General features: G+C 34.9%; 1 protein-coding gene and 1 pseudogene across 1 annotated transcript; one reads left to right on the top strand and one right to left on the bottom strand.

The window, feature by feature from the left end:
* Positions 1-378: 378 nt before the first annotated feature.
* cfap410 (cilia and flagella associated protein 410) lies at positions 379-3554 on the bottom strand. Its single transcript, XM_042734681.1, has 7 exons — positions 3369-3554; positions 3166-3183; positions 2865-2912; positions 2562-2791; positions 1273-1420; positions 1106-1202; positions 379-788 (listed from the first exon to the last, which is right to left on the bottom strand). Exons 1-7 carry the CDS (start codon positions 3443-3445, stop codon positions 648-650), a joined length of 759 nt encoding a protein of 252 aa, XP_042590615.1. The 5' UTR covers positions 3446-3554; the 3' UTR covers positions 379-647.
* A 2300-nt stretch (positions 3555-5854) lies between these two features.
* Positions 5855-18115, top strand: LOC122138961 (annotated as a pseudogene).
* Positions 18116-26905: the final 8790 nt, after the last annotated feature.

The following is a 26905-nucleotide window of genomic DNA, read 5'->3' as shown; positions in this document are numbered from 1 at the left end:
TTTTCACTGGAGGAAGTGTTATTATGGATTATGGACTCTATGTATCTGAGTTAAAATCGTCTTAATGCTGGATGTGTTTCATCTTTGTCTTCTCCAGATGTTTTCACTGATGGACTGGAGGGCTGTGGATTATTGTGATGTTTTTATCAGCTGTTTTGGACTCTCATTCTGACGGCACCCATTCACTGCAGAGCATCCATTGATGAGACACTGATGCAATGCTACATTTCTACAAACCTGATGAAGAAACACACTCATCCTGATCTTTCAGCACATTGTCATTTTTGGGTGAACTGTTCCTTTAATTCCTGTCTCTGCAGCTCACTCATGTACAGTATTCTGTAAAGTTTTGTAGGATCACGATGTGAACACAATAAATATTCTTATGCATCCGAGTTTATTTACATAGAAAAATACATTCTCATATATTATCTCAACACAACAAAACATCGCCACACTTCATTTAGATCATCACAAAGCAAAACATTAAGAAAACGACTTAATTTGAACCTGAAAAGGCAACTTGGTAACAATCAGGAGCGAGGCGTGTAGACGTGAGCGTGACAGATTCAGTGTTTTAATGTTAACATGTAGGACGGAGCTGTGGCTGCTGGTTTAAGCGTGTCGTCAGTGTTTTCCGCCGGTGTTTATGAGCAGATGGGAGACTTCTCTCGCTCTCTCCGGCGACTGCGTGATCTGAGTTTGCTCTCGGTGACCGACTGAACGATTTTTAGCTCCTCGACGTCCAGATCCTTCATCAGGAGGAGAACGGCCTCCAGCGTGTGAGTCTATAAACGAGACGAGTTATAAACATCAGCATCATTACTCCAGTCTTCAGTGTCACATGATCTTCAGAAATCATTCTAATATGACACTGAAGACTGGAGTAATGATGCTGAAAATACAGCTGCGCATCACACAAATAAATTACACTTTAACAGAGATTCACAAAGAAAGCAGTTATTTTAAATAGTAAAATATTTTACAGTATTACTGCTTTTGCTGGACTGTGGATCAAATAAATGCAGGCTTGGTGAGCAGAAGAGACTTTTGACTGATAGTGCACATGAGCTGCAGTTTAATAAGTGTCTGTGCTCACTCGTACCTTCCTCTTCGGCGCGTCTCCGGTCTCTCGCGGGGACGACAGCGATGGGAACTTGTCTCTGGGCAGCAGCTTCATTCCCAGCTGAGCTCGAATCTTACTGCACAAACATGAGCACGAGTTCAGAACAGATCCGCAGGTCAAACAGCAGACTATCAGCCAGATCTTACTTGGTTTCCTCCATGCTGTAGTTCAGAGGATCCGCCTCAGAGTCGGCTTCTGTGAGCCCATTGGTCGAGCTGGTGGGGGCGGGGCCTGGAGGGGAAACAAGCTCCTCCCCTTCTTTCAATGCTTGTGTGAGCTCCTCCTCTGTAACCACTGACAGAACACACTCATGAATATTCATATCTTTAAGCTTCTCATAAAGTAATGCATATTAAAAGTTTAAAATATAGAGGTTGAATGCTTATATATATACACACACACATACAAACACACATACACACATATACATAATTTATCATTTTAAAAACAGCTACAGATTAATGAACTGTAAGTCTTTGCAAAAAAAATATGACATATGGTACATATATATATATTATCAACTTTTTTTTTCTCTATTTTATTTTGTTTTCTGAGACTAAATAAACGTTAACTGAAAAATAAAATGAGTTCATGTTTTTTATATTTTATTTCAGCTAGTTGCCAAGGCAACATTTCTCTTTTTTTTAAGAACTAAAATACTAAAATGAAAAAAATACCTAAACTAAAAAATTAATAGAAACTATATGAACATAAAAAAACTACTAAAAATTATTTTAAAAAAATACTGAAACAAAAATTAAAGTGAAAAAAAAAAAATCTAATTCAAAATATTTTTTAAAAAATTGTATATTGATTATATTAAAATAGCAACGATATATATTATAAAATATAAAATAATATAATATTTTATAAAATTATATGTGACCTTAAAGCATAAAACCAGTCATAAAGGTTGATTTTTCTAAATTGATATTTACACATCATTATCAGCTGAATAAATAATCTCTCCATTGATGTATGGTTTGTTAGGAGGACAATATAAATCAAATACACAACTATTTGAAAATCTGGAATCTGAGGGTGCAAAAAAAAAAATCTAAATATTGAGAAAATCATCTTTAAAGTTGTTCAAATGAAGTTCTTAGCAATGCATATTACTAATCAAAAATTACGTTTTGATATATTTACGGTAGGAAATTTACTAAATATCTTCATGGAACATGATCTTTACTTAATATCCTAATGATTTTTGTCATAAAAGAGAAATGTATAATTTTGACCCATACAATGTATTGTTGTCTATTGCTACAAATATATCTGTGCTACTTAATACATTTTCTATTCACCATGGAACACATATTATATATGATTAATTATTAAACATGGGTGCATTTGATGCTATTTCTGTTGCAGGTGATTCTCTGGTTTAATCCAGATGACTGTGCTTGTCCTTTAGTGACTGGTGAAGGCTCACCCTGGTTGTCGAGTTTGTGCAGGCCGGGCAGGTTTCTGATGACGGTCATGCGGTATCTGTGCGGGTCAGCGTCGCAGCAGGGGTTCTCGGCCAGCCACAGCACCTTGAGACGGCTCAGCTGCTGCAGGTGCTTCAGCTCAGACAGACTCGGGATCTTATTGCGTCTCAGATAGAGCTCGCTGAGCTGCTGACACGACGAGATGTGCTCCAGAGACGAGATCTGATTAGCACTGAAAACACACACTTATTACACTCACATCATGAGAGTTTATTATGATTACTGCCAGAAAGATCCAAACAAACCTCAGTGTGAGAACCTCAATGTTAGGGATCTCCACGAATATAGATATACAAAAACAAAACAAACACAGATTCAGAACCTACAGATCACAAAAAAAATAAAAATTAAAAATCCACAAAAAAAAAAAAAAAAAAAAAATGAATATTCCATTTTTGGCTTAATGAGTTTGATTAATTTTGAGAATAAATACTGGACACCTCCTGAGCTAGTTTAGAACATGCAGACACAATTATGGGGCTGCATGTTATATATATATATATATATACTGTACATAATATGTAATAAAAAGATTGAAAACTCACATCTGTCAGATTGCAGCCCCTAAAAACACGAAAAAATGATTTAGAGAATACAGTTATTCAGCAGATATGATCCATTAAATCCAGACTCCAGATATCAAACTAGACACGAACCCAAAAACACTGAATAAATGAATAATCATCACAATTAAACGCCTAGTTTGCATCATGCTAACAGCTAACGTTAACGAAGAGCAGAAAACACACCAGCAGTTCAGCTTCTTCACGCTCTCCAGGTCCGATGCTTTAGCCCGAGCCAGAACGAGTTTACGCGTTAATTTCATGCTGATGAATGTGGAGATTTCGATTGGAAATGCGTCAATATCGAGCTCAAATGCGTTCAGCGAGCATCGTCCCAGCGCTGCTGTGCGTCAGTCGCTGCGCACGCGCCTCGCCGCGTCTCCCATGACAACAGCGCGTCACAACATCCGCTCGGTGCACAGCGTCAGAAGCAGAGGGCGACAAAAACGCCAAACTTTTTTTTTTATTACGCAATTACGTTTATATTTATACAAACATATACATCTCTCAACAGTAATAGAAAAAGTTGGGTATACGAAAAAAAAAAAAAAACAAGCATGTACATGAGGGTAAAATAAAATAACTAAATAAAAAAATTAAATCTATGCCAGGATTAAAAAATAAATAAATAAATCTGTCTTTTTAGCTTTGCTGTTTCTAATATTGTGCAAAGTAGTACCATATTGTTTAATTCCTTTTATAAAATGTTCACAATTTGGCATAGCTTTAGCCCATTTCTTTACATGAATATGATATTTTCCAAGTCAAATAATTAGTTGTGTGATAAAATAAATTGTACTTTTAGAATCAATGGTAACTTACATTGACATCATACATTTCTGTTTGCATTAATGTTTGAAACATCGTAGACATACAGCGGGTAAAAATGGTGCCATCTCAGGCTATGTTATTTATTATTACATAAATATTACATTTATTATTCTATTATTTTATGACTGTTTTCTACCTCATGTTTGGGCGTTTTTGTCAAGCCTGTTACCAACACGAGCATAACTAGATGCTATAGTTTCATTAGAACTGTGTCATAGTTTAGTCCCTCTTTTCACTGGAACTAATTTGTTTATTTCTATCTAATAGTCAAGTTCACAAAAACACATGCTGTACACTTTGAGAGGATTTTACTTGTAGGTATTGATTATATTAAATGTAATAAATAGTTAAAATGTACATTTTTTTAAATGGTAACAGGATTTCTGAAGTGGTAATTTGGTAATTAATATCACTGAGATACATTTTATACTGACTATAGTATGTATAAATATTTTGAGTAATATTTTGATATTTTCTGTGTTTTTTGTTATTTTATTTACAATTTTAGTAGTTTTGTCTGTTTTTGTTTTATTAGTTTTAAAAAATATATATGTATATTTTATTATTTGTATTAATTTGTATTACTTTTAATTTTTCACTGAGATATATAATGTGTATTAATGAGATACTGACTATATGTATTAATATTTTTGTAATATTTCAATATTTTCTTTTTATTGTTTTTGTATTTTAATCATTATTTAATTTTACTTACAATTTTAGTAGTTTTGTTGTGTTTTTGTTATTTGTTTTAATAATAATATATATTATATAATTTTTTATTACTTTAAATTATATTTCAGTTTCAATTCAGACATTTCCAGCTTTATAGTCAATAATTTTATATTAGTTATTAGTTTTTTTCAATTTATTTTTATTAGCTTTTATTTCAGTTTCAGTTCACTTTTCCAGTTTTATTTTTTTTGTCGTTTTTATTAGTTTTTGTTTTTTAAAATGTCTATTTATTATCTTTAATTAGCTTTTTATTTTGTGTTTGTTCATTAATTTTGTTGTGTTTGTTGGAGTTTTTATTTTTGTTTTTAAAAATGTTGATTTATTTATTATTATTATTATTTTAGTAGGCCTACATCAAATTATACTAAATGTAAATGAGAAATATTGCCTTGGTAACCAGCTGAAATATAATAAATGTAGGCTTTATTTTATTTCAAGTAACACATGTTTTATGGTTTAGTTGTAGTTTAATTTCTCTCTCTGAGGTTTATCTCTGTGTCTGGACGCTGTGCTCGTAGATTAATTTATGGTTGACAGAAAAGCTCAGCTTGTTTTTCCACAACCCATTAACTTTTTAACTTTTTATAGAAAAGGATGACCTATTATTATGTCACAAAATGAACTGTTTCTGCTTCTTATAGTTGAAAAACATGTTCTTCTGTTATCGGAGGATCAGTCTCAGTGTTGCCAGATCCGCGGTTTTCCCGCAGAATTGGTTTGTTTTAACACTGTTGTCGTCGGTTGAAGCGACCACAATAACGTGATATTTAGCCTCTGGAATGCAAATTTAACAAGAGGAACCCCACCAAAAGGTGTTTTATTCTTCAGAATGCAGTAGGACATCCGGGGATTTCTCGCTTACTCTTTTATGAATACCCCACATGACTTAATTCGATTTGTGTTTACTTAGAGTGTGACTTTAGCCGGATTGAGGTAATCAAAAATCCCTGTTTACATTGTAAATTCTTAATCAGAGTATTCTCTTAATCGTGTTAAAATCGGAATATTGATGTCCGTGTAAACAAACTAATTGTTAACGTATCCCAATTTTGCGTGAAAACCGCGGACTTGGCAACCCTCGCGGGAACGCCCAGAACACACAAGAGGCGGAGCGACGCACAGTTCGTGCGCTGCGTGAGGCGAGTGTAGTAAGAAGCGTTCACGGGAATCAGTGCACAGGAAAGCGTTATATTTTCCTGCGATAAGTTCTGATATCTGCGATCTTCCATCATGCATGTGGACTTCGAGAAGCTGCGGATGAGCGGCGCGGGAAAAGCCATCGCGGTTCTGACGAGCGGCGGGGACGCGCAGGGTAAAGATGACTAGAAAGAGCAAATAAAGTTCATAAAGCGAGCGAAGGCCAGATTTTGACAGAACAAACTGGCTGCGGCTGTTGCTCAACGCAGACGTTTTAGCCAAAACTTGGTCTCTGATGCATAAATTATTTGATTTTCGGTCATTTGATGCACAAAATGCTGTTTAAATAGGGATCGTACTTGTGTTGACACGCAGCCCCTGCTGTAGAGGAATTTAAATACATATATAACAAGTCTAAGAACGTTTTACAAACATATTTCTCAAACGTTATTTCTTAAACGCTCAAAACCTCCAGTTTTTTAACGTGTAAGATCGTTTTTTCTTGGTCGCGCGAACGTTAGTGGAGCCGTTTGAAAACAAGAGACCGTTACATTTGAATGTTCTCAAAATGTTTCAAACATCTTTTTTATATTGTTTGTTTATGCGAATGTTTGAGTAGCATTCCATTTCATTAATTTAAACCCGTTATGAAGAAGTTATTTCTGAATGTTTTTAAACGTTCAAAATGTCCAGTCAGACAAATCTCTCTTTTGTTTTGTCAATATTAATTTTTTTCTTAAGAAAGATGAACACGTATAGTGATGAAAGCCGGAATATGAAATGTCATAGATGAATATTTACTGAGTAATGCACTGTTTTGAAGACTGGGGTCAAATGGCAATTTTCAGCTGAGATTCTGAGCCAAATTACAGGAGGATAAAATGACTAGAAAGATGCAAGCATCAATATTTAATTTTAATTTTGGTTGACTTCAGCAGTCTTTGTTACATTATGTGCCAATGATGACTGTTCAAAAATGGGAAAAAGCTCTTTTTAAGGTCTATCTCCAAAGTTTGCATGTCTGTACCTCAACGATTATTAAAGATATCTTAATGCACTTTTAGATTTTGGATCTTAACAAACTTTTATTCTGGCGTATTAATTTTTAAGACCCTGTCTGTTTCCAGTTCAGAGATACTGGAATCTCAGTATGGCTCCAGGAGTGAATTGCACACATTTTCAGTGGCCAAAAACCAAATGTGTGTCACTTTGCACAGAGATAATACTTCAGAGAAACATCTGGAGAACAAATAACGTTGAAAGTAGAAATGCATCAAAACAATTGCGTAGAATTGCATCCGTGTCCTAGTGCCATAAATAGTCTTTTTCAGAAGTTTTCATGCCTGTAACTCGAGAAGTATTAAAGATAGCTCCGTGTGATTCTAGACAACAAGTTTCTTAATAAATTTGATTTTATAAAATTGTCATTTTGAGCCCTCTACATCATTGACATTTAATAATTTGGCTTTCTAATTCATTTATGCATTTCTTTGAGGAGAAAAAAGATTAACAAAATAATTAACAAAAGATGTGGATTTTTTTTCTGATGTATGTGTGTGTGTGTGAGAGAGTGAGTATCTGGTGTATAAGTAATGCACGAACTGACTGTTATGTAACCTCTCATGACCCCTATCTAGTGTGCATGCACATCTCATGCTTCAGTAGATCTGTTATCTGTTTCCAGATTAAATTTGCATTGCATGTTGTGTCACCATATTGCATTACGCACAGTTTGTCAAAGCGTTTCTCTTTAGTTGATGCATTAAACACAATTTCAGATACTCTTTTCAGAGTTGTGTAGATGCATGATGACGCGTGTGTGATTTCTGCAGGTATGAACGCAGCGGTGCGTGCGGTAACACGCATGGGCATTTACGTGGGCGCTAAAGTCTACCTGATTTATGAGGTGAGAGCCGTAGCTCTGCATGCACGAGTCACGCTGTGCTGCGCTCGTACTGATGCGTGTGTTTCTTCAGGGTTATCAGGGTCTGGTGGACGGAGGAGATCACATCAAACTCGCCAACTGGCAGAGCGTCACCAACATCATTCAGCTGGTGAGGCTTCGTCCGCTTTAATGCATGCGTGTTTGTTTGTCACATGCATGTGTTATGCTGCCATACGTGCTTCTAGATGTTAATCTAACGGAACAGAATTCACAAAAAAAAATAAAAAAGTAAAAATCCAAGAATTACACAATGTATTGATTGAAAAATGAAAAATGTTCTTTAATAACGAAATTAAGTCGTATGGTAGAAACGGAGGGCTTGACGAAATGCTACAAGTCATATTTTAATTAAAGATTATAAAGACAAATTAATTTATTTTTGTGTAAATGCTCTATTTATTTCTTTTTTTATTTTTATTTTTATATAAATTCTTTATTTATTTCTTTCTTTAATTCTTTCTTTAGCTATTTTTATATAAATGTTTTTATCTAATGTAAATGTTTTATTTAATTTATTTGCTTTTATCTATTATTTATTTGGATTAGCATGCACAAATTAATCGAGCACACGGTGCAGGTTTCTATGGCTGTGGAAACCCAGAAAAATATGATTTTTTTTTTTAAAATGTCATGGAAATTAATAAAAGTGTTATTTTTAATATCAGTAATTAGTTACTGTATTTTTTATTCGTTTTTATTTTCCATTGTAGTTAAAGTTTTGTTTATTTTTTATCTTTAATATCTGTTTTTGTATTTAATTTAAGTCTAATTTATTTATTAAACATCCATTTTATTATTATAATTTTAGTTCTTCAATTTAGAAATGTTCATTAATATCAGAGATTTGTAAAATTCTAATTTCCATGCCTGGGAAATAAAATTTTGGATAGTAGTGGATATTTTTTTTTTATGTTGAATACAATTTATTTTTCTAGTTACATCAAGCGCCAACATATTTATTCACTATAAATTGCATTTTGTGAATGCAAATTGTTATACAAATATCCAATATTAATATTTAAATCCAAGCAGATGTATTGAATAGTCAAACCGGTTCAAATGTGATTTCATATTGATTTTTCACAGCCTTTAATGATCTCATAATGTCAGTTTCTCCTGTTTGTGAGTATTTATACAGATAACGTTTTCCTCTTCTGTCTTGCTGCATGTTTGGACTGACAGCAGCAGAAACAGGATTTAGATTACAGCAGAAGATTAAATCTGAGATTACAGCAGCAGTGTTTACACCAAACACAAGCGTTCTTGTCATTAGGGATGCACCGAATTACATTTCTTGGCCGAAGGCAGAATACCGAACACAGGTTTTCACAATTTTCCCCCAAGGTTTTGCCATTTTTTTCACTATTGCATAAATTAAATAGCCAAAATAGGCTTTTTACTGTTTTGTCTTACTTTTCAAAGAAAAAAATCAATTACAAAACAACAATTTAAAAATATTAACACTGAACATTTTTTAACATTCTAGCAGACATTATACCAACAAAGCACGATTTAACTCTTAATTAATAAGTTAGTAAAATAATATTTTTTTTATATTTTATCATATTTGAATACTAGACACCTTAACAATAACATGCACCAAAAATCTTTGTTGGCATACTTTACGCTTTGATGCAGTCATCATCTTCTCAAGGTGCAAACAGGAAATAAACTGCTCTGGTCATGTGACTCTGCACATATTCAGTTGAGACCCTTCATCTTTTCCATATTTGCAGGAAGTGCACTAAAACATCAGTCAGTAAGGTTTTTAGAGCTTTATAAGTGAAAAGCTGTTTTAACAGTCAGTATTGAGAGTGGGTTCATGTAGTCAGTGTGAGTGCTTTATTGAAGGCTGTGTGCTGTTGTAGTGCTCTGTCTGACTCACAGATGTTGTGATTGCGGTCAGGGTGGGACCATCATCGGCAGCGCCCGCTGTAAGGCCTTCACCACGCGCGAGGGCCGTCTGTCCGCGGCGTTCCACCTGCTCCAGCGCGGCATCACTAACCTGTGTGTGTGCGGCGGAGACGGCAGCCTCACCGGAGCCAACATCTTCCGCAGCGAGTGGAGCGACCTGCTGTCTGAACTCGTGCAGCAAGGTACACAGAGCCTGCTTTACGCTCTTAAAGCGAACCTGTTATCTCCTTAAGATGTAAAATAAGTCTCAGATGTGTCTCTAGAGTGTGTATGTGAAGTTTCCATTTAAAATAACCCACGGATCATTTTTATAGCTTGCTTAAGTTGCCACTTTTAAGGTATGAGCCAAAATGTGCCGTTTTTGTGTGTGTCCCTTTAAATGCAAATGAGCTTGTTCTCCCGCCTCCCTTTCCTGAAGAGGCGGAGCTTCAAGAGCTTCATGCAACAACGAACAATCTCAGAAACTCTCAAGCGATCGACTCACATTCATATGTGTTTTTTAAACACCACATTGCTATTTGCAATCGTTCTGTAAGCACGTGAAGACCGCATCAGTGAAATGAACAGTTGTGATTTTCTAGGTCGATATGATTAGGAACTATACTTCAATTCCGGCGTAATAATCAAGGAACTGTGCTGCTGTAACATGGCCACAGCAGGCACAGAGATATCACGCAGCACCTGCAAATAGTCCCCAGCTAGTTTGTGTAGTTGCAGCAATAGCAGAGTTGCTGGGAACTATTTTCAGGTTGGTTTGTAGTAGTGACGTAATATGTGAATGATATGCGTGCGGCCTGGTGGGAAAAAAGATTGAGAACCACTGTTCTATGGTAAAAGTATAGTCTGATTTTACTATAGAACGATTGTGTTTCATTCATATTCAGAATTAGTTTTAATATATTTTAAGTTTTAATAATTTCGATTTTTTTGGTCCTTTTTAGTAGTTTTTTTTTTCTTTTTTAAATGTCAATTTAATTACTATTTATTAAATTTTTTTATTTCAGTTTCGCTTCAGTTGTTTCCAGTTTTTGTTATTTTTATTCACTGTTGTTTTTAAAATATGTCCATTTATTTATTATTAACTTTTATTTCAGTTTCAGTCCAGTTATTTCCACCTTTAATTTTAGCAATTAGTATTTTTTTTTGTTTCTTTAAATAAGTTTTTTTAAAAAAACATTTTTGTTATTTCCAGTTAGTAATATTGATGTGCGTTTTATTTCTTTTCATGTTTTTAAAATCATTATTATTGTTATTTTTTTACTTCAATTTCAGTTATTTTAGTTTTTTGTCATTTTTATTAGTTATTGTTTTTGAAAAAATTAATAAAAAAAATTATATTTCTTTTTTTTGTTTCAGTTATTTATAGTTGTAGTTTTGGTAATTTTTAGTATTTTGTCATTTTTATTAATTTTTTAATGTCTTTTTATTTTTATTTCTGTTTTATTGTAGTTTATTGTAGCAATTGTTTTGTTTGTTTTAATTATTTTTATTTTAGTTTCAGTTAAGTTATTTTCAGTCCAACTTAAACGGAAGAAAAATAGAAATAATGGAATGGCGAATATCTGAAATAAGTTACATTTTCTTAATACCTTATTTATGTTCAGTTAACATGTTTTTAAATGACTGCATCTGTACGAGACACTTCAGGCCCTTTACACTCAAACCAGATCCTGCTGGTCTGCAGGACTTGAGACAGAGCTGGATCTCTGTTTAAATTCTCTCTTTTCTTTCTCTTGTTTAAATACAGCAGCATCAATAGCGTTTGTGTTTGTGCTCCATTAGAAGCAGCCAAGAGCTGATGAGCTTGAATTAAAACACGCCTCAGACTTCTCTTCTCTCATGGTGAGCAGGAGCTGATGTAGAGCGTGTCTGTGTGTTTCAGGCCGGATCACAGACTCTCTGGCGCGGCAGCACACGCATCTGAACATCGTGGGTCTGGTGGGGTCCATCGATAATGACTTCTGTGGAACCGACATGACGATCGGAGCTGATTCTGCTCTGCATCGAATCATGGAAGTTATTGATGCAATCAGCACCACGGCACAAAGGTTAAACACACACACACACACACACACACACACACACACACAGCACGAGACACACAGTCAAAAATTTACTCTTACCAAGAAACGAATGCAGGTTACTGCAGCATCACATGATCAAATCAGAAAAGCATAGTCTGACCTTCACTGACCTCAGCAGCGCTCATAATGACTTTCACATCAATGGAGAATTTACTTTCACTTATTTTCAAAGATGTGCAATATTCCTCACATTAAATAACTACTGATACTACTTCTTCTTCTTATTATTATTATTAATAATAAAATATTAAAATTACTTAATAATAGTTATAAGTATTATTATTGTTATTAATAATATTATTACTGCTAAATAAAAATAAAAAATAAAAAATAAAACAAAAAAAAAAAAAATAACTTTAAGTGCAAAATACTCCACACAAAAAAAAACACCACAATACTACCAATCAGTAAGATTTGTTTTAACAAATACATACTTTTATTTATCAAGGATGCATTCACTTTAACACTTCATGTTTATACTGCATTTATGATCAGATAAATGCAGCCTTGCTGAGCAGAATGACACTAACGCTTGAGTTTATGTTACGCCACTGCGGGTACGTCATGATCGTGTTTGAGAGTGATGGGGACTTTCTGCGGGGCACGTCATGATCACTTCCTCAGCTGTTTTATTCTTCATAAGGGGGTCTGGTCTGATTTTGTCCGATCTGATTTGGGCTGGTCCGGTCCGGCCTGGTCCGGTCTGGTCCGGCCTGGTCCGATCTGGTCTGGTCTGGTCTGGTCTGATCTGGTCTGGTTCGGTCTGCTCTGGTCTGATCTGGTCTGGTCTGGTCTGGTCTGATCTGATCTGATCTGGTCTGGTCTGATCTGGTCCGGTCTGATCTGGTCCGATCCGATCTGGTCTGATTCGGTCTGTTCTGATCCAGCTTGTCTGTCGATCTGATCTGATCTGTTCTGGTCTGGTTCGGTCCTAACCTGGTCCGATCCGGTTCTGGTCTGGTCCTGATCTGGTCTGGGTCTGATCTGATCTGGTCTGATCACTGGCTCTTCATCCCGGAGGCTCCGCCGGAGGTCTGGTTCTGCAGGTATCTGGCGGTGGTTTCCGCTCTGGCGTCTGGTGCCGACTGGCTCTTTATCCCGGAGGCTCCGCCGGAGGATGGATGGGAAGATCACATGTGCACTCGACTCGGAGAGGTGAGACGGGAGGAGAATTTGGCCAAAATGTTGTGATTATATAAATATGGCTATTCATTATTAATATTTTTTTATGTATATTAAAATTACTAAAAATCAAAATAAGAAATATTAATTTGGCATTTGGGCTGCACAATTTGGCCAGCCTTTTGTGATTGCAATTATGGCTATATAAAAGTAATAATATTAATAATAATAATAATACATTATAAAAAATGATTTGATGTATTAGTATTGTTACTACTACTAAATAGAAAATATTACAATTACTAGATTTCACTGTAAAAGTATAGTAAAGTATAATATAATGTAAAAAAACAATATAATATAATAATTTTATTTTACACAACTTCAAAATTACAGTTACCGATGAACTTTTATTTTGAAGGTAACTGGGAGTCCACAAAGTGTGTAAATTGTGCTTGAAATGTCCCGCGCTTCACTGTGAAGCATGCAACGCATGTGTTTATTCAATTAAATTTTAATGATTTGATAATCTCACTACATTTATCGCAGTTTGGGTTTTATTTGGATTAATCTACAGCCCTGCTTCTGTTCATATATGTGTCCCTGCAGCACAGAAGCAGTCATCAGTAGCACAGGTATATTTGTAGCAATAGACAACAATACATTGTATGGGTCACAATGATACATTTTTCCTTTGTGCTAAAAATCATTAGGACATTAAGTAAAGATCATGTTCCATGAAGATATTTAGTAAATTTCCAACCGTAAATATATCAAAACTTAATTTTTGATTAGTAATATGCATTGCTAAGAACTTCATCTGAACAACTTTAAAGATGATTTTCTCAATATTAAGATTTTTTTTGCTCCCTCAGATTCCAGATTTTCAAATAGTTGTATCTCAGACAAATATTGTCCTCCTAACAAACCACACATCAATGGAGAGATGATTTATTCAGATTTCAGATGATGTATACACCTCAGTTTCAGAAATTGACCCTTATGACTGGTTTTGTGCTCCAGGGTAATATCTTAGGCTGTGGAAGTCTCTTGACTCTGTGTGTGTGTGTGTGTGTATGTGTGTGTGTGTGTCTGTGGTTTTGCAGAGCCGCAGTAAAGGCTCTCGTCTGAACATCGTGATCATCGCAGAAGGAGCCATCGACAAACACGGCCAGCTGATCTCCTCCAGCTACGTCAAAGATGTGAGACTCTCGCGGAGCTGTTTGTCAGTTCTGTGCTGATTTTGAGGCTGTTGTTCACGTGTAATGATTCGCTTGCTTTGACACATCTTTCAGTTCAGCGGTTGGGTTACGACACGCGGGTCACTGTCCTGGGTCACGTTCAGAGAGGAGGAACGCCGTCCGCCTTCGATCGAGTCCTGGTGAGTTATTAAAAACAGTCATGTTGAAATGTGGGCATTATTTGTTTCTTCAGTTTATAATGCAGGGCTCGACAGTGAGAGCATTTCACTCACATCTGCAACTAAACACAGATGTGTACGAACTGGAAAATTTATTTAGGAGCCTAAGTCAAGTCACCTTTATTTATGAAGCGCTTTTAACAATACAGATTGCGTCAAAGCAGCTTTACAGTATCAGACAGGAACATAATGTGTCAGTAATGCAAAAGGACAACAGTAAACACTCAGTTTGAGTGTGAATCAGTGTTCATTTTAACGGCAAATTTTGATTTAGTTTTAGTCATCTGAATTGTTTTAGTCTAGATTTAGTCGATTAGAATCGTATGATGTTTAGTTGACTAATCTGTAAGAAGTAAGTGGGTTGGCTCGTGCTGATGTGTGTGTGTGTGTATGTGTATATATCAGTGTGTGTGTGTGTGTATAGCAGTAAGATGGGTGTGGAGGCCGTGGTGGCTCTGCTGGAGGCGACTCCGGAGACGTCTGCGTGTGTCATCGGTCTGTCTGGGAATCAGGCCATGCGTCTGCCGCTCATGGAGTGCGTGAACATGGTGAGTCACTCACCAGACACACGTGACCTTTGACCTCTGCACAGCGTCTGATACAGAGAATCCCAATGTGACTGTGTGTTTGTGTTTGTTTGTAGACGAAAGAGGTTCAGAAAGCCATGAACGAGAAGAGGTTTGAAGAAGCCATCCAGCTGCTCACAAACTGATTCTCCATTACACGAGCTTTCAGAACAAAATGAACACGTGAGATGGTTCACTGATTGTTAAAAACACCAAATCAGGAGCTTTGAGAACAACTGGAACACGTACAAGCTGTTAGCTCATCAGAAACCAGCTCAGTCTAAGGTGACAAACTCCACGACTTTGAGTTTTCAAACACGATATACTTTCTGCTTGTTTTTTAAAAAGTCAACATTCAAAATCAACAAAAAAATCATAATTGGCACCAACTACTTTCATAATAAATGTCTTTGATCTTATTGTGTACATTATTCTAAATGTAGTTTAAAAAAAATTATTTGTCTCTTTTTTTGATCAAAAATACAGAAAAAACAGTAATCTTGCAAAATATTATTACAATATAAAATAATTGTTTCTATTTTAATATCCTTTAAAAAATAATTTGAATAAATGCTTTTCTTTTAAACTTTTTTTTTTCATCAAAGAATCCTGAAAAAAAAATTGCAGTTTCTAAAAAAATATCTGGCAGCACAACATTGATAATTCTATAATAAATCAGCCTATTAGAATGATTTCTGAAGGATCATGGTGACACTTTACACTGGAGTAATGATGATGGAAATTCCAGGCTTTGTGCATCACAGAAATAAATTATATTTTAAAGGATAAAAAAAATGGAAACCATTATTTTTATATTGTAACTAACATTTTGCAAGATTACTGTTTTTTTTTTTTTTTTTTTTTCATATTTCCCTAAACATTGATCAAATAAATGCAGTCTTGATGAGCAGAAGAGACTTCTTTAAAGCATTACAACATTACAAACTTGTGACAAGGTAATAAAAAAAAAATATATATTAAATCATTTAATATTATATAAGTTTTAATTATTTAAATTGATTACATGTCTTTGTATTTATTTAAACTGTGTAATCATCTGAAATATGTTATGTACTTTTTATATAATATATATAATATATCTTGTTTTAATTTTACATTAAATAAATGAAGAATGTAAGTTGTTTTTAAGTTGCCTGTAATCAGCTCTTTAACGTTGTGTGTGTGTGTGTTGTGTGTGTGTAGAGTAATCACTCTATGGCGATCCTGAACGTCGGCGCTCCGGCTGCGGGGATGAATGCTGCTGTGAGATCCGCGGTTCGAGTGGGTCTCGCTCAGGGTCACAGGGTTTATACTGTCCATGATGGCTTCGAGGGTCTGGCCAAAGACGCGGTGAGGACCGCTGACACGTGTGAGAGTGAGAGGGCGTGTGTGTTTTTTTTTTTGAGAGAGTGTGTGTGGTGTGTGGAGTCAGTGAGTGAATGTGTGTAGTGAAAGAGGGTGTGTGTGTGTTTGTGGAGAGTGTGTGTGTGGGTGTGTGTGTGTGTTTGTGAGAGTGCGTGAGTGTGTGTGTGTGTTTTTGTGAGAGTGGCGTGAGTGTGTATATAAAGTAAAAGTCAACATTTGAAGTTGGATCAAAACCTTATCATCAAAGTTTGTTGTAAATCTCAATCCTTAAACACCAAACTGCGCTTTCTTTTCTTAGGACACCAACTTTGATAACTTCTTTTTTGATACACTTCAAATATTGACTGCTATATAAATAAATATAGTAAGAACTTTATTGTTACTCTACATGTACAGTGAAACTCTGGTGAAGCAACCTCCAGGTGTCTGCTTGATACATACACATAAGTGATGTACCCATCAGTACATATTATACACTGAAGTCTCTAATATTATACGGTTCCCAAACTTTTGACCAGGAGTGTGTGTGTATGTGTATTGACTATATATATTATATATATATATATATATATATATATATATATATATATATATAATATATCTATAGTATATATAAAATAGCCTGGCTGTGTGTTGTTTTTATTGCTCTTTTTGTTGGTTTTGATTGCTTCTGTTGTCCTCATTTGTAAGTTGCTGTGGAGAAAAGCGTGCTTCACTCCTGCAGGTGACTGAGGTTCACCACCATCATGATGCTGCATGAACGACGCGCAGGTGACTGAGGTTCACTGGCATGATGTGGCTGGATGGACGGGGCAGGCGGGATGTCAGGGCGATCACTGCTGGGCACCAAACGGTCAGTTCTTGTGTCTCTTTCTCTCTGTGTGTCTTAACCAGACCGGCACACCATGAGCCTCGAGCAACACGATGTAGCCCCGCCCACTGTACAATCTCATTGGTCCATCTCGCTCCACATATCTGCATATTAAATAACACACACACACTCTGATTGGCTGAGGTTTCATTGCTTCATGCTACATTTTCACTAAGTTTTGAAAAAATCTAAAACTCTTGACTGGAAACTGTTTCATTGTTTAAAATATGAAGCAGAGTGGGTCTCAAAGAAAACTGTTACAATCCACAGAACAGTACTTCTAAATCATTCTTTTTTACTTTCTCACAATGATTTTGCATTGCTTTTTATTTATTTATTTATTAATCAGAGTTATGTGTTTAGTTAAGTAAAACTAAAATTTAAAACCTTTTTCGTTACTTGGAATATAATAAATGTTAACTGAAAAATATAATATATATTTCAGGTGCTTGATAAGGCAACATTTCTCAGTTTTCATTTAGTTTTTAACTTAATGTACTCCAATAACTAAAACTGAAGTAAAAATAAAAAACCTAGTATATAGACATTTAAAAAATGACAAAATTTACTAAAATTAAAATAAAACAATAGAAGACGAATAAAAACTATTTATTAAGAACAATTTTTGTTTTATTTTTCATTCATTTACTATTTCATATAATTTTTATTGCTTGAAATTATATAAGATATATAACACCACACAGTCATTTTTCATATTAAAGTAAAATGTGTGTGTCATGTTGTCTTTAAACAGCTCTTAAACAGACTTTTCTCAGTGGTTGGAATTGTCTTAATGTATTAATGTATTATGAATGTATTAATGCATTCGTTTGTGTGTTTATATTTGTTCAGAACTCTCCCCAACTCCTGCATGGAGGACATCGTGGCCAACATCAGCAAATACAATATCCAGTCGCTGCTGGGGATTGTGTGGATTTGAGGTACGGACTGTTGTGTGTGTGTGTGTGTGTGGTGTGTGTGTGTGTGTGTGTTTGGTAACTGTGTGTGGCTCCCTGCAGGCGTATGAAGGATTTCTGCAGCTGGTTTGAGGCTCGAGGCCGCTATGATGAACTGTGGAGTACGCCATGGTGTGTGATTCCCGCCACCATCAAGCAACAACGTGCCGGGCACAGACTTCAGTCTGGGAGCAGACACGGCTGTTGGAACGCCGCCATGGAGGTGAGAGTCGCTCGCTGATGCTCACAGGACAGGCCTGATCTCTGAAATAGGGACGTAAGCTTTTCCTCCGTGTTTTCACACTAAACAAAACTCCTCTGCTGCTGTGCTCTCCTGAGACAGTTTCTGAAAACATTATGCTGGACAGTAATCAAATACGTTTTTTAATGATAATTAAAATATGGCACGTGAATACTAACCGTGGGGAATTTTATCATGATTAATCGTCAAACCAGTAATCATTACATCCCTACTCTGAAATCAGCTTTCTCTCTGTCTGTTCGCTCAGAGCTGTGATAAAATCAAACAGTCTGCATCTGGAACCAAACGCCGCGTCTTCATCGTGGAGACTATGGGTGGATACTGCGGTTACCTAGCAACCACCACCGGCATCGCCGTGGGAGCAGACGCCGTCTACATCTTTGAGGAGCCGTTCAACATCCACGAGCTTGGAGGCAAGATCACAATCCCGTCTCTTCTGATCAGCAAGGCTGCATCAAAATACTGTAAAAATTTGTGATATAATATATTGTAATTTTAAAACAGCTGTTTTTCTGTGTGAATATCTGTTAAACGATGTAATTTATTTCTGTGATGTGCAGCTGTATTTTCAGCATCATTACTCCCAGTCGATCATTGTGTCACATGATCTTCAGAAATCATTCTAATATGATGATTTACTGCTCAAGAAACATTTCTCATTATTATCAATGGTGAAAACAGTTGGTGCTGCACAATATTTTTTGTGGAAACTGATACATTTTATTTTTCAGGATTCACAGATTAATAGAAAATTGTTTCAAAAGAACAGCATTTATTTGAAATAGAAACCTAATTTGTCACATTATAAATGGTTTTTACTGCCACTTTTGAACAATTTAACGCATCACTAGATGAATAAAATTATTAATTTCTTTAAAAAAAAAAAAAACGATGTCTGAAGATCATGTGACACTGAAGACTGGAGTAATGATGCTGAAATACCGCTGCAACATCACAGAAATAAATTACAGTTTAACACATATTCACAACAGAAAACAGTTATTTGTAAATCACAATATTATTTCACAATTTTTGGCAGATATTTTGTTGATCAAATAATGCTTGCTTAGCAGAAGAGACTTTCTTTCAAAACATTAAAAAAACAGAATCTATTCCAAACTTCTGACTTGTAGTGTATATTGTCATTTAAACCCATGATAACAGCTCAAGCTCTTTTCCAGGTTCTTTCCATGTTTGAATTGTTTTTTAATAATGTTTGTTCATGTCATTTTATTGCTGTTTAAATGTGCTTTAAATGGTGTTGATCAAGTTTCAGCGTATCAAATGTTTTTAGAAATTCAGAGCTTTTAAACCTTCCTCACGGTTTCCTCTCAGACAAACGGTGAGCATCTGACGGAGGAAAATGAAGAATGATATTCAGCGAGGACTAGTGTGGAGGTAAAGCATCACAGACACCTGATGCTGGCAGTGTGTGGTGATAATGAGTCTTGATTATTCTCTTCTGTCCTTCATTTAGCTGTGGGATTCCCTGAGGGTGGAGCTGTCTTCATTTCTGCTTCCCTCTGCAGGAATGAGAAGTGCCACAAGCACTACACCACTGACTTCCTCCACAATCTGTACTCCGCTGAGGGCAAAGGCATCTTCGACTTGCAGGTCATGATTTTGGGTCACCTGCAGCAGGTGAGACACCCGTCTAGTGATCATGTAACAATCTCCCCGAAATGTTATTAATGTGTGGTGAAATCATCATGTGGTTGTTTGATGATTTTTGATTCCTTGCATTCGTGTTGTTTTTGAGTGTGTTTAGGGTGGGCGTTCCCACTCCGTTCGACAGGAATTTTGGCACTAAACTGGGAGTGAAGTCACGTTCTGTGGCTCACAGAGAAGATGACAGCACGTACAGACAGGGTGAGACACACATTCACAGCAGTGTTACTGTCAGCTACAACTAAAACCATCACAAATAATTTCGTTCTGAAATAACTGGCCCAATAAAGCAGACAGTAAATAAAAATATTAATTTTAAATGACAAACAAACTTACAAAACTTAAACCAAAATTAGGACATAGTTTAACTTTAGGTACAAAAAAGTTACTAAGTCAAAAACTTAAATTTAAAATGAAAGCTAAATCAGAATTACAACAAAAGATAAAGTCATGCATTATAAAGTACTAAAACTGAAATAAATATTATGAAATGAACTAAACTGAATTAAAAAGATAAATGACTGTTATAAAAATTGTTGTGCCGTTCGAATAGAATTTAAATGCAAAACTAAATGGAACTTTGAAAAAGTCAGTAACTGTGACTCAGAATCAAAGTACTAAAACCACCACAACAAATATAAACACAAACCAAACAGATAAATCCGTACAAATAGGTAAAATTACACATTTAAAGACATAAGATGTTACTGAAATGTATATAAATGCTACAACTAATAGAATTTAAAATAAGATCAAATTCACATGTAGAAAAGGACTAAAGACTTTAAATATAAAGAACGCTAAATAGAATTTTAAAAAACTTAAAATTACCTAATAAATAATACTAAAACTGAAATAGGGGCCTTTACGAAATAGAATTTTAAAAAAATAGCAAACACCTTAAATCTAAAATGTACTAAATAGTGAAGACATTGATAAAAAAGAACAGCTAAATTAAATATAAAAAAGGCATAAATACAATAACTAGAACTGAAATCAATAAAATAAAATGAAACCTAAATAAGAACTTTTAAAAAGATAAAATTACATATAAAAGTACTACACAACTGAAGAATATAAAAGAAAGCTAAATAGAAGAAAAAGATAAAATTACAATTAAAAGTACTAAAACTGAAATAAATATAAAGGAAAACTAATAGAATTTAAACAAGATAAAATGTCCTTATAGAAAGGACTAAAACTTTAAATATAAAAGAAAGATAATATACATTTTATAAAAGATAAAATTACCTTATAAAGTACTAAAACTGAAATTTAAAAAAGAAAGCTAAATAGAAGATATAAACAAGGATTAAACACAAGAACTAGAACTGAAATAAATATAAATCTATATATAATTTTTTTAATTAATATAAATGATAAATGCACATAACAACATTACTAGAACTAAAAACAAATAAAAATATAAATTAAAGTTAAAAGTACATTTATTGGAAACTGATAAAAATAAGCATATAATAAAATTATTAACCTAAAACTGAAATAAATATGAACTTAAATCTAAAACAAAATTATATTAAAGAACTAATAAATAAGTGAAAACTAAAAGCACAACTAAATTACAAAGATTAAAATAAATATAAATTAAATCTAAACAGAAGCATTAAAAAAATAAATCTACTACTACTAAGTAAGGTCAGGTAAACTTTATTGTCCCACTTGTGGGAAAATTTGTCTAGTCTTGTCACACAATTATCAACAAATACAGACAATAACATCATAAAATAACACAGCAGTAAGTAAACAAATAGATAAATAAATAAATCTGATACTGTATTAAAAAAAACTTAATTACAGCAAATTACAGCTCCATACTGCCTCCGTTTAACAGCTTTAGCACCAATTCACAAACCTTCCAAATTTCTGAAAAATATTCAGACAAGTCTCTGTTCTTTTTCAATAAATCTAAGATTGCAGTATCATCTGAGAATTTAATGATGTAATTATTAGAGTAACACCTTCTACCTTCATCCATATACAAACAACAACAAAACAAAACCGGTGCACTAACAGAGCCCTGAGGGACACCTGTTCTGGATTCAGATAGTGTTCCATCAACATTAACCCGCTGCCTGCAATTAATTAAAACAGAACAGTGCAATTTTATAATAAAAGGGTGAACTTTAAAATCATTCAACCTCGCTTTTAAAAGATGCAGCTGCAGCATATTAAAAGCTGAGCTCAAATCTACAAATAAAAGACGTGTATACGAGCTAGAATCCTCTAGATGTCTAATTATGAAATGTGTCATGGCTATAACAGCATCATCTGTGCTTCTGTTGCTCCTATATGCAAACTGAAATCATAATGAAATAAATGGTTGAATCAAACTTGGATGCTTGTTGCCTCATAATTAGATTTTTGAGACTTTTAGCCTGGATTTCACAGAGAGGGTCACATATTAATATGAGTAATAGATTTGAAGGCAGTGGTGATGAGTGGAGATCTGTTTGTTTGTGAATCGCAGGACGGTGGTGTTTCGCGAACTCTCCGGATACGGCTTGCCAGTGATCGCATGAAGAAGAAAGGTGACTGTCGTCAGTCCCGTCACCGAACTCAAAGCACACACCGACTTCGAGTAAGAGTCACGTGACCTAAATATATCTCACCTCATGAATAATGAACGTCATCCGGGAGCTCATTATAATATGATGTCATATGTTTACTGCAAATATTCTGGCATGTGTAACTACTCAACCAGTCAAAAGTTTGGAATATTTACATTATAAAAAAAATAAATAAAAGCTTTATAAAGACGTTTTTTTTTCTTTCTTAGCAAGGCTGCAATTATTCGATGAAAAAAATACAGTAAAAAATTTAATATTTTTAGAATGCAAAATAGCTGTATTTTCAGCATCATTACTCCAGTCTTCAGTGTCACATGATCTTCAGAAATCATTCTAATATGATGATTTGCTGCTCAAGAAACATTTCTGATTATTATCAATGTTGAACACAGTTAATATTTTTGTGGAAACAGTGATGCATTTTATTTTTCAGGATTCACAGATGAATAGAAAGTTCAAAAGAACAGCATTTATTTGAAATAGAAATCTTTTTGTTAACATCATTAATATTGTCTCTTTTGATCCATTAATGCATCCAAACCAGCTGTTTTAAAGAATAATAAATATTTTAACTATTTTTACAGTATTTTTGAACAAATAAATGCTGCCTCGGGTGAACAGAAGAGACTTCTTTCCAAATTTGGCTGCGACTTATTGAGGTAAATGATGTGCTGGTCCTTTATGTTCTGCACCACATATAGATTCAAATCTTGAGTTTTGGAACATTTGTTTGACAACAAGCTGATGTTTTCTTTGTTTGTGTGAAAAATGGCAATTTTGGAAAGTTAAAACAAAAACTTAAAGTAACTACAAAACAGCATGTGAAGCTAATATCTTTCAAAGAAATCCCGTGTGGATCTGTGTAATGTTGTCACTGTTCTACTATCTGTGGATGATGTGTGTGTGTGTGTGTGTGTGTGTGTGTGTGTGTGTGTGTGCAGACACCGGAAGCCGCAGGAGCAGTGGTGGCTCAATCTGCGGCCCATGCTCAAGATGTTGGCCAAATATCAGACCAGTTTTGACGAGTATGTGACCGGAGGATGATCGAACACGTGAACGCGCCGCACACTGGAGCATGCTGAACGGATCTGAACCGCTGCTTCCTCCTGCATCATCATCATCACATCACATTTAACCCCCATACCTCTGAGCCAATCCATTCCTGGCCATACTCATAACTGTGTTTATACGCTGCATAAAACACGTTTTTTAACAGCACCTGAGTGTTTAGGAACTACATTCAGATGTTTGTGGTTCGTGCTGCAAGCCGTCTGCTGTGCTTGTGGTCTTGTAGTTTATTCATGTTGAACACTGGCCTGCTTTAATATTTCCTTCGTCATATGCGATGTCGGTTATATTTCAACGGTTGTGCACGTTTGAGTTTGCGGAAAAGATGAAAACGTCGGTTTCTGAATAGTCTTGCTTTTATTGTTCTGCGACACAATCTTTTCAGCGTTGGGTTTGTGCAGACTATTTTTTGGCTGTTATTTGAAGCGCTGTTTTCTCTGCTATTCGAGTATAATCTTGTTTTCTGTAATTATTTAGCTGTTGTTTGTTTCATTATTCCAGGATCAGTGATTTGTTTGAGTGTCTGCCCTTGAATTATCACTGAATTGTGACTGAATTATTGTGCTCTTCTCAGTATTCTCCTCTGATCTGTAGAAATGCTGCCAATTTTTATCCTCATGCCATGTTTACAGATCATGTCTCCACTTTTAAAGATTAAACCCGACAAAATAAATATAGATATTTTCTGCTGATCAACAAAAACATTGTGTGGTGTGTACTATATTAAGTGTAAACGATAAACTTTACTGAAGCCGCATGAACTCATAAAGAGACAACATTAGCATAAATATTTATTTGATTAGAAGTATAATATTATACATTTGTTGTTATATTTAAAAACTAGTAATGCCTAGGAATCTCTTTGTAATGTATTTTTGCATAAATTATTGCAATCAGCTGTTGTCAGTTTTGTAATTATTATTATTATTATTTATTATATTATACATAAAGCAGCTGTTTCGGAGAGAGTCGTCAGAATTAAATTGGCACCCTAAAAATATGATCAAAGAGGATTGTGAAATACATCTATTATTTATTCTTCTGATCTTAAAATAAATAAAAATCTAACTTTGTAACAAAATCACATTATGAAAAAAAAATAAAAATGATTTTGTTCTATATAGCTAATTTTGCTCCATGACAACTGTGAGGGGGGTGATTTTTTTTTTTATAACTCATCCGTTTAAATTATATTAAGCCTTAAAGTTCTGCATAATTAAGGGCGTGGCCACTTGAGTGACAGGTGGATTGCCGCTGCTGGAGCTGGCTTCAGCAACCAGCTCCCGCCTTTTTGCCCATTTTCGATTTTCCGGGAGAGTCGCGCGGTGACGTAGACACTCTTCAGGAACCTACGGGTGACGTCACGGACACTATGTCCATGTTTTTAAGTCTATGGTTTACACTCTTCCGTGCTCGCGCTGAGACTCAGATCGTGTCACACTTTCTTCCTTTTTTCACAGTAATGTACGTGAAGTCTTTGGGGAAACAGTACCTGTTCTGGCTGGTAGAGGTCTGAAATCTGAAGATTTTCTCCATCCATCAGGCGAATTATAAACTAATAATACATTTATTGAATAATTTAAGGTGTTCAAGATTATAACTGTAAAAAAAATAAAAATAAAAATAGAACTGTTTAATTTGAGCATGCGCAGAACTCACTCGTTGCCACTTATATTGGTATTAAATGATTATTATTATTTTTAACGTTCTTTGCATACTGTAGAAGTTAATCTAATGAATGAAGTGTTTCTGGTTTCTTCTAAAATGTTTGTATTTTGCATTACATCCAATCCACTACATCTGCGATAAATAACTTTAAATAAATAAGTCAAACTCTCTGCTGTGTCTGGATTGACTCTCGTGTTCAAACTCCTCCTCTGACTGTAAACTCAGATCTCAACACGCATTTATGAGAAAGTGAAAGTGAAGGACAAACAGACAAAGGAGAGGAGAAGACTCACGGAAACAGCTCGAGTAAGTAACATTTATTTTGCTCTTGAATATATAGAATGTTATTAAACTCAAGTGTGTGTTTATTAATGAACTACAGCATTTCCAGCGGTGTGAATCAATCCTGCGGCGCCACACACGGTAATGAGATTCCTTCTTTTAACAACTTTAAAACAATGAGAATGAATACTTGTGCAAACCTGTGACATCTAATAAATGCCAAACTGAAACCAGAGCTGCGTTCAGCCCCGACGAAACGGTGCATTACATATCAAGTGAAGAGGTTTGTGCAAACTGTGCTTCCTGATTATTGTGATGCAACATTTGCCTCCCATTTCAGGATAAAACCACAAACATTTCAGGTGAAGGATAATCCACTTCTTACCTCTGAGACTGTGTTATGATCTATATGCCCTTATTATTTTTATTGTGAGTATTAGGCTTATCATTATTACTTATCACTGTTGTTGTACTATGTTATTGTAATATTTATATAATCAGAGGAGTATAGAAAAGTTTATCAAAATGTCACTCCACAATACAATAGCAAAATATATAAATATATATAGTATTTTAATACCTTGTATTTTCTTTCTCAAAATAAACTAATCTCCTGGTAATCAATTTTAATTTAAATTATTTTATTTCTAGTTCTTACTTTTTTAATACCTTGTATTTTCTTTCTCATTTTTATGTAAAGCACTTAATTACCATTGTGTATTAAATTTGGTATATAAATAAACTTGGCTTGCAATGAAGCTTAAAATATAATCAACCACGTCATCATGTTGATATGCTATATTTTTACAATAAAACTCTTACGACAAACATGTCTTCTAATATCTTCAATTGTTGCGTATACCGAGCTGCAGCGGACACATTTGTAAACGACTTTACTTGGACCCATTGTGCAGCTGTCTCTTTAATACCGTGTGGTTTATTTACATGTTTCAGCTGATTGGGATGACATTTTTGACACACCCTCAAACAAGAGAAAACAAAATCTCAAACCCCGTTGCTCACCGTTTCCAGGAAATGTGTCATTCAACCCAGAAACCATAGCAAAACGTTGCACACCAGTTTGAGCTTGAACGTGCCCCAGGTAAACGTGTCGTTAAATCCATTTAAAAGTCCATTTCTGGCTCTGTTTTTAACAGACAGGTTCCTGTTTTTCTGGCAGCTTCCTGACGAGTGAAAGGTGACAATCGTGCTCATTCTACAGGATTCACTCTTAAAGGTGC

Source organism: Cyprinus carpio, chromosome B11 (genome assembly GCF_018340385.1).
Source record: "Cyprinus carpio isolate SPL01 chromosome B11, ASM1834038v1, whole genome shotgun sequence".
Taxonomy (NCBI): Eukaryota; Metazoa; Chordata; class Actinopteri; order Cypriniformes; family Cyprinidae; genus Cyprinus; species Cyprinus carpio.
Note: the sequence above shows the minus strand (reverse complement) of the source record. Positions and strands in the feature narration are given on the sequence as shown.

Coding starts and splice junctions, on each gene's coding strand:
- cfap410 (XM_042734681.1), bottom strand. CDS start 3,445: ATGAAATTAACGCGTAAACTCGTTCTGGCTCGGGCTAAAGCATCGGAC. Junction 1,203..1,272: donor TACAGCATGGAGGAAACCAA/GTAAGATCTGGC, acceptor ATGTTTGTGCAG/TAAGATTCGAGCTCAGCTGG. Junction 789..1,105: donor GAGACGCGCCGAAGAGGAAG/GTACGAGTGAGC, acceptor TCTCGTTTATAG/ACTCACACGCTGGAGGCCGT.